The sequence below is a fragment of the Parambassis ranga genome, chromosome 4, assembly GCF_900634625.1.
Source record: "Parambassis ranga chromosome 4, fParRan2.1, whole genome shotgun sequence".
NCBI lineage: Eukaryota > Metazoa > Chordata > Actinopteri > Ambassidae > Parambassis > Parambassis ranga.
Genome location: NC_041025.1, coordinates 13,857,966 through 13,868,890, shown reverse-complemented (window position 1 = coordinate 13,868,890; position 10,925 = coordinate 13,857,966). Strand labels below are relative to the sequence as shown.

The window sequence follows — 10,925 nt, the reverse complement described above, 5'->3', positions numbered from 1 at the left end:
TCATTAAGTCCTGAGTTTTCAAACCCTCAATAAATATTGTAATTATCTTCCTAAATATTCCATACATTTTGTGTCTAGTGAACACACAAAAACACATAAGAGCTGGCGACTAGCAACCCACTTTAATCCCCATGAATCAAGATCCTCTTAATGAATATCGTTTGAAACCAGAAGCATATCTGATCCAGAGATAGACAAAAAGTAAGTTATGGTGACAGAAGAAAAATCAGGGGGACAAAGAAAGACAGGACATAAACTGGATTCACAATGCATGGCCTGTGGTATGTACAAGGTGACAAGAAAAAAAAAGAAATCAGTCCGTCAGTAGTTCAATATCGCTGTAGCACCTCTGTAGTACATGGCCAGGGAAAAAAAAGGAAACACATGTAGTTTAAAAAGTGAGTAATATGCCTGCAAAAATCTGACAAAAATATAAGCTATGAATATTTTAGATTGGCCAAGTATGTGACTTCAGTTCAGAATATGAACACAGAACGGATACGGGTACAGAAATAGAAAACAAAAAACATTTACATTTATACAATTTAGATTTTATACGTATCCATGAATAGTACAATAAATCAAGATGTGAGGGTTCCTACATATTTTCCTGTCGTGCCAAAACAGACACTTTCCAGACTTTCATTCATGTCCTACTAACAAGTCACCTATGATAACAGAAGCAAATATGGCAATGTTAGCTTATTATATTCATGTGCCAATTCTGACAAATTTCAGACAGTCCTAAAAAAGGATTTTATTTTCCACATGTAGGAACCCTGAGTTCAGTTTTGGTGTTTTAAAAAAAAAAGTGGAGCCGCCAAGTGACCATTAGCATGACATCGATACATAAAGGTGTCATCTGTTAACTACATCTTCACAAAAGTTTATTTAATGCATCCTGCAGACAAATTTACTAGTGTTTGCATTCAACATGTTTGCTCTATTACAAATAATTCTTTCAATATCTGACTAACACATTTAAATACTGAACTCCTGCTACAATACATTATTTTTCAAACCCCGTTTCCCCAGTTTACTTCCTGCAAATCTGACGAGAAAACACCTCAGTGAAAAAGTCCCATAATGGATGATGTGACACTTCACTTCAAAGCCATGAGTGGCTGGATTTAAAAAATAGAGATCTTGTTGCTGGTTATTTAATTTAAAAAGAAAAAAGAATGAAAAGCAGAGTTTAAGTCCCCCTGTGGTGCCTCTGTGGTGAGAGGCCATCGTGGTTATTAGCTTCCTGTAGAAAGTATGTGGGGAGTGTGCCGTTATTGAATAAAAGCAACGAGGTATGGAGTTGATACCACCCAGAGACGTATACATATTAAGATGGAGGAAAACAAGCACAGCAGCTGACCAAAAACAAAGTGTCTACAAAACAACAACAAATAGTAATAATAATATTAATGATAAAAATTTAAAAAAAATCCTCTTTAGCTACTGCTTCAGAGCAGGCTAAAGTACCACTGCAAATACATCTCAACTCAAAAATAGAAAAGTAACATGCATTAAAAGAGTGCCTGTGGGTCCACGTCCTTTCCTGCTCCTGCCCTGAGCTCTCAGAGCGGTGCAGGAAAATTGTCCATTAATACAGCACTCAGTAGAATCCACCTCCATTAGCTTACTGCCTATTGGCTCAGCCTTCATTGGCCAAGTAATAACATAGTGGAGTTGGGTCTTTTTAATACAAGGGTCCTGGACCATCTTCCTGAGGAAAATGTGAATGGAGAAGAGTCTCCATGTAGGAAACGTAGCCACTACTGGGCGTATAGCTGTCAGACATGTGCTGAGGTGGAGGGGGAGGAGACGGAACAGACAGGAGGGGGTCAGAGTTCAAGGTTGTCTGGAAAGGTGTGCACTGTGGAGTCAGCGTGGGGTCCGCAGACAGGGCTGGCTCTCTCAGAGCGACGCTGAGGGCGATGCTGGTGTCCATTGGGGTCCCAGCATTCATCTGAATACTGCTGGGAGGCTGAGGAGGAGCGAGCTCCTGTGAGGTCACAGCAGGCTGGGACAGGGGCTGTGAGGTTGGATGAGTACTAATACTGTGGTGTTCTGGTGCAGGCGTTGCTACTGGAGCTGTAGTTTGGGAGCAGGCAGGTGTACTAGTTGTCTCCATGGGGGTGTTGGTGGGCAGCACTGATTCAGAGGGTAGGCGGCGCCGTTTTGCTGCTTGGGCTTCATCTGCTGGGGAAACCTCTTCCTGTGGTACAGGTATAGCCTGAAGGCAGACGGGGACAGACAGGGGGGATTATCAGGACTATCTACCACCAGATGTTATGAGAAATCCAGAGTTCTAGGTCTGTAAGTGTAAAATACAGTCCTTTGACATTTCATTTGCTTTGTAGATAAGACAAGATAAGATAACCCTTTATTACTCCCTCAGAGGGGAAATTACAAATATACTGTGTTTTTAATAGTTTCATAGCACAACACTTTAATAAAACATCTATTACATATAGTGTGTGTTCTGTCCTGTTTATAAGTCATTAATATCAGATACTACTAAGACATATGAGAACGGACTATGTGCAAAGTGTCTTCAAATTCATTGTTCTTCTAATATAAAGAGTACGTTTCTATGAGGTGACCCTTCTACATTTTATTTTAGTACAGAATTCCAGGTAAAACAGTTATTTATTCAAACTAACAGGCTTCACATTTTTTGCCCTTTCTTATTATTTGCCTCTGCAAACCTACATCTACCACATTATGGTGTATATTTTCTGCCCTGTGTGTATTGTATGATAGAAGCTACTCACCAGTCTGGATCTGACCCTTTGGGTAATTCCTGGTCCAGATGATAGACCTCCGAATGTTTGAGCATCAGCTGTGTCTGGTCGTGAACTCAACCTGGACAAATATAACCAAAACAAAAATCAACAATCTTGTTTTGAGAAACCGTAAAAACTGTCAATTCCGATGCTCCAGAGAGTTACAAATGAAAAGTCCTCAGGAAGGGACCACCATCTAACTGACAACAAGATTTACCTTGCCGAGCTCTGGAACGTGAGACTTTAAAGACTAACCTGCGAAGAAAGCACTTAGCATCCACACCAGGAAATTTGGAAAGCTAGTTATCAGGACTTACAGCCTCTGATGTGAGATTAATTCAACTGATAATAATATTTCATTGATTTGAAGTATTACAGTCCCAGGCCGACTCCTGTGTGGTGCCCCTTCTAAACAAGTACAAACTTGTATTTAAAGCATAATTACGCTACATTATTTTGATGCCTGTATGAGGCATGCAAAATCTATCCAAGTGTTAACACTACATTGGAGTCAACACCAGCAACAAACTGCACTGTGTGCATAGCAAAGTGGGCAGGCCATTGTGTAGTGGGGGGATAAAAGTACCCACAGAGATACAGGTTGGATCTCAGGAATAACAATGGTTCCATCAACAACCATGTGCTCCTGTCAAAAATGTCCTTGACCATAGCACTGAACCACAAAGCTGCTCACTGACTGGATAAGAGCTTTAGTTAAGCACTTTAAATGTAAATGTAGAATATTTAAGAAAAATGGATGAGGTCAGGGTGGTGACCACGACTCTGTGACCAGCTGGAGGCTTGTTTTTAGCCCATCACAGCCACACACATTCCAAAGGGCTCTTATTAGTACTTTAGCCAGCAGATTACATGGGAACAAGAACACAGTATAGAAACGGTCACAAAATTTGAGATGGTGATGCATTGTGTCTGGACTGAGTGCGAACAAGGAGAGATTACTTTGTTATTTAAAAAGTAATCTATGGGGTAGAACCTCCTTATTTCTGGTCCTTCTTACAGAAGGACCTTCATACATGCCTGTGTCGGCATGTATGAAGGAAGCCCTTCCTCATTCCACAGTCATCATATTTAATTCAGTGTTTTTAACCTGGTAAGCTTTATGGTTCAACTCTGCATTCTACACATACTAGTGATGCAAAATCACTCTACTTTATGTTTTAATGGCACGCTGTGTCAAAATTCTCTGCTGCAATCTACTGAGACAGGAGGATTCTACAGTGTATAGAACTTGCCCCAGCTGCTGCTGAAATATCTGAATTGTTGTGCGCTTCTCACCTGGTACAACTTGTGGGTGTGCTCCTTGACAAAGGAAGCATTGAGGATCTGACCCTCAGGTGTGCTTACTACAATTAGCTCCCCCGCATCCGGAGGACCACTGTGTAGGCAGTCATGACTCTGAAAGAAAGACACAGAAACAGACGGGCTAGGTTGAAGAGATTTGAAGGCTTTTCACAAGCTTAGCTAAATAATTTTTCCTGCAATTCAAATAGGTTGTTTATATAAGTAATGAGGGATTATTTTAAAGTTCACTGCCAAATTGGTTTCTGTATTGTCACATGAGACGTTTTCTTCTTTTTCCCTTTAATGTTACTTAAGTTATGTTTATTGCCAACGTACAGCAGTGACTCATTAAAGGTCATATGAATTTACATTTAGTCATTACATTTCCACTTGCCAAAATGCTACAAAGCACATAACCATTGCTAGGTTATTTCTTCTAAAAGGGAAACTTTCTATTTGTTATCTCCATAAATGTATACAGGTAGGTGTCCGATTGTACTGTGCGAGTACTCACTAAAATATTTTCTGGGTACAGGTTGTCACAGTATGAACCATCGTCAAAGTTGACCTCGTAGAACGTCTGCGTTGCCATGCCGATGATGGTGCAGTGGTAATACCAGCTGTCAGTGTTGCGACCAATCACCCGTTGGCCGAGGATGGGACCCTGTGGGGCCTTGGGTACCACCCGAGGCTGAGGAGAGGAACCAAAAAATCAAAACGGGGGGTTAAGACAGGAAATGTCAGCAGGGATAAAGTCATGTTCTGCTTTTTGTCTGGAGCCTTGACAGGTGGCCCAGGGTGTGTTAATGAGAAAACACTGGTGTTGTTTTCACAAATTAACACCTTGAACAAATCTAAGCCAGCGTATAACCCCATGCCATATTTTGTTATACAATGTAAAACACCAAGCTACAGCTTAACAGAACTTTTCAGCTTTAGTGAGTTTCATTTCATAAAACGACACACTGATTATCCTGATGTGCACTCACCTTTGGGGTTTTACTTTTAGTTACAGTAGTAGTCGTTTTCATTTTGTGCTTGTGGCAGGTCACAGACACCACGTAGGGCCAGTCGGCAGGTGTCATGACTACTCCGGCTATCTGAGCGCAGGTGACGTGGAAGGAGGGGGCACAGTTCCTCGTATGAGCACTGGATGCAGGCGCGTGGTTCTCAGTAGAACTGTTGCTGTGGCAAAAGACGCATTTCTGCAACAAAAACAAAAGACTCTTTGAGAGATCAATTCCCTGCAACTCTGTGAGCTCACACTGACGTCACACTGATGTCTGAACCCGAATCATTTGTAATCACACTGTTTCACAATTGCATCTGTAATACCTCTAGCACTTGAACTTCTGCAACTCCAAGAAGGTTAAAACAATTAAAACTAAAATTTTTCTACACAAACAATTTCACTCTTTTAGTCTGGCACAGCATAAAATTGCTGTAATTGCGGGGCCTCTCATGAAATAGAGATGGTGGAAGCATCAGCAGCACAACCATTTTTCTTTTCCCTCTGATCTCTGATTCTGTTTGGTACCCCCAACAGGTTTCTGCTCATTAAAAATGGATGGATGTTTCAGCTTTGCACATGACATGATGAGCTTGTGCAATCATCAGTCAGTTCTGTGGTGACATACTCATTTTCTTATACATTTGTTGATAACAGCAGCCACAACTGTCACTTTGACATTCTTTTTTTTCCTGGCATTTGCGTCGCTGGCATCACTCGTTCAACCCCTATTTTGTCATGAAGGCTTTGCTCTTCTCCACTGAATTCAGCCTACTTGTTCTGCACGTTTGGCCAGAATCATTGTGCCACTTAGATAGTCCACACCATGCACATACCAGCTGCAACATTATCCCTCTCTTACAATGTAAGTCGTACAATGTCCTTTTTCTTTACACATCTTATCTTCATGCTGTATTTTCACTACAATCCAGTTTAGGCTCAGAGACAAACATTCAACTCATGACAACACGCTTCAATCTAATAGACACAACCCATTATCCCTACAGCTTTGACAGCTGTTAAGTGTTATCATGGTTTACTGTGACTATCTACCATCTCACACGGTCCGTGTAATTCCGTTCCGTCACACTCTCTCTCCATCTCCAGCCCTTCTTTTCTGTGTCTCCTGCTCCTGAAACGCACTCTGTGAGCAGCTGTAGCTCAGTGCGTGGTCGATCAATAAAAAAAATAAAAATTCTTTATTGGAGCGTCAATACTTCATTTTTGTACTAGTGCAGGGCAGATATAGTTTACCAGCTGCTATGTTTTATAGGATTCACCCAGCTGGTGTGGTTTACCACTGCTAAAATGCCAGACTGGCGCTGACATGACACAAGAGCAGCAGTTGTGTTTTTATATATTATTTCAGTTTTTCTATGTTTGGGATTTAATCTTCACACATATACTCTCTTTTGAATACACTGTTCTCTACTCTACTCTCTGTTGAAAGATTAATCAGAAACAAATCAAGCTCTCTCTCTCTCTGAGCTTACTTCTAAAGTACAATTAAAATCATACTATGTAGCATTTTCCCTTAAGATAATGCTCACAATATCATACTGTTGGCACATGAAATCATAACATCATGAAGGATCCCTCTCCATAACCTGAGAAGGTCTGCACTGCAGCACCTGCACTAGCACTGTGTAACTCTACGTGTTAAAAACACTAGGGGAGCCACACAGGGCTTGCATTCATCAGTATAGCCACTCCAAAGTGGAGTTAGCAGGAAGCTAAGATATGTATACACACATATACACAAGATGGCTGAAAATCCTGTTAACAGTTAATCTGTTGAGAAAATAACTGGCTAACTGACAGGTGGAAAAATAAATGATATTAAAACAATGCAGTCAAGGCATCTTGTGGGAGGTGCTCTGGGAGTAAGTCAGACCTGTTCCCAGTGCATGTTGGACTCCGGCAGGGCTGCCCTTTGTCACCAGTTCTGTTCATAATTTTTATGGACAGAATTTATAGGCGCAGCGAGGGACCGGAGGGGATCTGGTTCGGGAACCATAGGATTTCATCTCTGCTTTTTGCAGATGATGTTGTCCTGTTGGCTTCATTGAGCCGGGACCTTCAGTGTGCACTGGGACGATTTGCAGCTGAGTGTGAAGCGGCTGGGATGAGAATCAGGCACTTCCAAGTCTGAGGCCATGGTTCTCGACCGGAAAAAAGGTAGTTTGTCCTCTCTGGGTGGGAGGAGAGCGCCTGCCCCAAGTGGAGGAGTTTGTTTATCTCGGGGTCTCGTTCACGAGTGAGGGAAAAATGGAGCGGGAGATTGACAGACGGATCGGTGCAGCTTCCGCAGTAATGCGGTCGCTGTACCGGTCTGTTGTGGTGAAGAAGGAGCTGAGCCGGTTGGTGAAGATTTACCGGTCAATCTACGTTCCTACCCTCACCTATGGTCATGAGCTTTGGGTAGTGACCGAAAGAATGAGATCGCGAATACAGGCGGCCAAAATGAGTTTCCTTCGAAGGGTGGCTGGGCGCTCCCTTAGAGATAGGGTGAGAAGCTCAGTCACCCGAGAGGAGCTCGGAGTAGAGCCGCTGCTCCTCCCCATCGAGAGGAGCCAGCTGAGGTGGCTCGGGCATCTGGTTCGGATGCCTCCTTGACACCTCCCTGGGGAGGTGTTCCGGCATGTCCCACTGGGAGGAGGCCCCGGGGAAGACCCAGGACGCGGTTGGAGAGACTATGTTCTCTCAGCTGGCCTGGGAACGCCTTGGGATTCCCCCAGAGAGCTGGAGGAAGTGTCTGGTGAGAGGGAAGTCTGGGTGTCCCTGCTTAGACTGCTGTCCCCGCGACCCGGCCCCGGATAAGCGGTTGAAGATGGATGGATGGATGGAAAACAATGCAGTTGCTGCTTTAGTTTGTTTTGCATGTAGCAGGGGAATGGACCTGGAATTGTAGGTGGAAAGGCGTTTCATGACCGACTGATGATTTATTTAAACAGCTTGCATTTCCAAGCTGGAGGCTGTTTTTACAAGAACTGAAATTGCATTACCTCTAGGTGCAAGATGCAACACCACCTCTGGGAAAGGTACGTCTTTAGAGGCTTTGAGCAGTGTTAGTGAGTCTGAGAAATTCTGAAATAACCAAGACAATAGCAAACCTTGTGAAGTCTCTATGCCTGAAAACAACATGTTCAAAGTCAGGAGGGGAAAAAACCAACAATGATTGCTGAACACGATGCAATATAAACCGGTTTCAAACGTGCATGTTCACATTTGATCAGCCCAGCCATTCGAATCATTGACCGCAGAGCTCTGACAGCACTCGGATGCCAATGTTACCCAGCTCGTCTTTGATAGATTATTCAAAGAGAAAGGGAGGGAGAGAGTAACATTATGGGCAGATATGTGATAATGCATCAGCAAGCACTGTTGTTGTGAAGTGAGAACAGGTGAATGAAGCAGTGATGCAGAAACTCAGAAGAAAGAATGGCACAAGGAAATGAAGGCACGGGATGAGCTGTGTTCAAAGACACGGCAGCAATGGGAAAATTGCCTCCTGCCCACAGGATCAACGCAGTTCATTTGGCACAGTGAGAAATGACAGCTGATTATTCAGCCATTCCCTTCAGCACATCGTTTTACCCCATGTTCTCTACAAGTCACAAAAAGATCCACTAGGTAGGAAGGAAGGGCAAACATGAAGGAACTGAAAAGGAATAAAAGCCATTCACCTAAATGTAGGAAAATACTGTAGAGGCAAGAAAACGATTTTAAACACCTGCAGCGGGCAATGAGCATGGACAACTGGCTGTCTAACATTAATCAATACTATGACAGAGATGTGTAAACCTGCCCTTTCTCTCTGCCTGGACCTACCAGATTCTTGCGGGTTTCTGGGACTGCACTGACATCCACTGGCTCCCTTTCTATGGCATTGACGAAGCGAGCTTCAGCCACAGCTATGGCACAGATGACATGGACCCACCTGGAGAGAAATTCATAACGCTTATTAGATGGTATCAAGAAAGCTCTCTTGGCAATAGGAAATCCTTGCATTTAAGCAGGAGAGACAAAGGGTGTTTCTTGTTTGATTTTTCTAAGCAAAACACAAAAAATGTGGCACTAACCGGTTGTCTGTGGTAGTCTTTAAAGCTCCTCCTCTTAAGTTACAGAGACAACACTCCTGGTAAAAAAAAAAATATAGTAAGCAAATTAACACACTGTTCTTTTTTTCCCCTCAATTGCATACTCATTGTCATAGTTCCTAAATAATATATGAGTAGTTGTAGATCTAATTGTGCAGGCTAGATTTAGGTAGTTGTAGCAGTACAGCTACTACTCACCACTGTCCAGGCTCCTGCTTTGCACCTTGAGCATATCCAGGACTCACCAACAGAGTCTGGCCTCACACCGTAACAACCTGTAAAGAAAGAGACACTCTTGGTTTTGTTTATCTTTGCTACTACATTCAGCATTTCCAGAAGCGTGATGTATTATCATCTTGCACCAAACCTGTTTGTTAACCACTGACTCATTTATAATCTTCTCATCGACATCTCCAAATCTGAGCTTTTGGAACAGTTGTTGTAACACCTGGACAGGTTTGAATGATTTTTTTGTCAGCTATTCACTCCAAAACAATGCAGAGAGAAGGGATGGAGCACAGAACTGGCGTTTTTGACAAGAGCTCTTTCTGCTTCATGTCCTCTTATCAATAGCAGTGCTGTTTCCCCAGCTGAGCCCAGCTCATCCCTGGCTGGCTAATGAACTGGCCTTGAAGGTGAACTCCAGCTTTAGGGATAATAGGAACCCAAGAGGGTTACTGTACTGACTACGCATGTGTGCACATGTGGCTGTGATTTAAGTGGTTGTATGTTCAGCTTGTTATATCAAGAAGTTGTCCATATAAAACATGGTTTACATATTAGAAGAACTGGCACTGGTTTTTATTTATGGCAACATAAACTAGGGCCGGAAGACAACTCACTCTAACATAACAAGAAGCTTCCTGTCCTTTCACAGATTGCTTCACAGAAGTCATAAGCCCTTAAAAGTCAACTTTCCTGTGATCATGGTGCAGAAAGCAGGATAATTAGAGTTTGGGAAATTTGTAGTGGTGTCTTCAGAGAGACATTTGTGTTGCTTTAGTATCTTAGCTAGTTTAACCTAGGTCAAAAAGTTAAACCTAAAGCCTTAAAGAGGGCAGAGACAGGGGAACTGATCACACAGTTTGTTGCACTGCATCTTCTGAGCTTCCTAGTTTTCCCACAACACTATGCTCAGGAGAAAAGTGGAGGAAAATACAACTTTTCTAAAACAAAAAGCATTATAAATTCAAAAATACTGCACAGCAAAAAGGAGCTAGTGTGCATATACAGAATCACACAGGGTGTCTGTAGCTATTAATGCATGTTTGCAGATGCATCTTCCACTTTTAATTTGTAAAACACATCTGTCACAAACATATGCTGTGGCGTTTTTACTCACTGGAATGAACTTGCATATGACAAGATGAACAGCAGATAAGAAGACTGTTTCCATCCTCCCCATGAGATGGTTGGTGGGTGGTGGCTCTGTGTTTCCTGCACCAACGCAAAAGCACATCTCTGGGACTAGTGGACGGGTCAAATTGCCATGACGAGGAGTAGGAACACGCTGAGCATCATTTGCAGCAGAGAAGTCACTCTGAGGCTGAAAAAGTTGTAATGTCCAAAGATTTATGATGTCAGTTACAGTTTATAGTCACTGAAAAGAACCTGTGCAGTACTGTGGTTTTACCTTTAGTAGGGGCAGAAGTGAACAGATAGAACAGTAAGTTTGAGTGCAGCTACTGCAGCATTGAAAGCCTTCTCTGCCAGGAAGTTGGGAGAGCGATTCTG

The 10,925-nt window shown here is 42.7% G+C and overlaps 2 protein-coding genes across 2 annotated transcripts; both read right to left on the bottom strand.

Annotated features, from left to right (window-relative positions):
• Positions 1-1,595: 1,595 nt before the first annotated feature.
• LOC114435209 (formin-like protein 18) lies at positions 1,596-2,783 on the bottom strand. Its single transcript, XM_028404844.1, has 2 exons — positions 2,769-2,783; positions 1,596-2,227 (listed from the first exon to the last, which is right to left on the bottom strand). Exon 2 carries the CDS (start codon positions 2,123-2,125, stop codon positions 1,691-1,693), a length of 435 nt encoding a protein of 144 aa, XP_028260645.1. The 5' UTR covers positions 2,126-2,227; positions 2,769-2,783; the 3' UTR covers positions 1,596-1,690.
• A 49-nt stretch (positions 2,784-2,832) lies between these two features.
• LOC114434611 (lysine-specific demethylase 4B-like) lies at positions 2,833-10,588 on the bottom strand. Its single transcript, XM_028403932.1, has 8 exons — positions 10,534-10,588; positions 9,390-9,466; positions 9,174-9,229; positions 8,923-9,031; positions 5,072-5,287; positions 4,597-4,773; positions 4,077-4,196; positions 2,833-2,859 (listed from the first exon to the last, which is right to left on the bottom strand). Exons 1-8 carry the CDS (start codon positions 10,547-10,549, stop codon positions 2,833-2,835), a joined length of 798 nt encoding a protein of 265 aa, XP_028259733.1. The 5' UTR covers positions 10,550-10,588.
• Between the last annotated feature and the right edge of the window lie 337 nt (positions 10,589-10,925).

Bases quoted from the DNA above. Each gene is read 5' to 3' on its own strand.
- LOC114435209 (XM_028404844.1), bottom strand. From the start codon at position 2,125: ATGGAGACAACTAGTACACCTGCCTGCTCCCAAACTACAGCTCCAGTA.
- LOC114434611 (XM_028403932.1), bottom strand. The intron at 5,288-8,922 runs GTAGGTCCAGGC...TTTTTGTTGCAG, and splicing joins CAGAAACCCGCAAGAATCTG to AAATGCGTCTTTTGCCACAG. The intron at 4,197-4,596 runs GTGAGTACTCGC...TCTTTCTTTCAG, and splicing joins TGTACCCAGAAAATATTTTA to AGTCATGACTGCCTACACAG.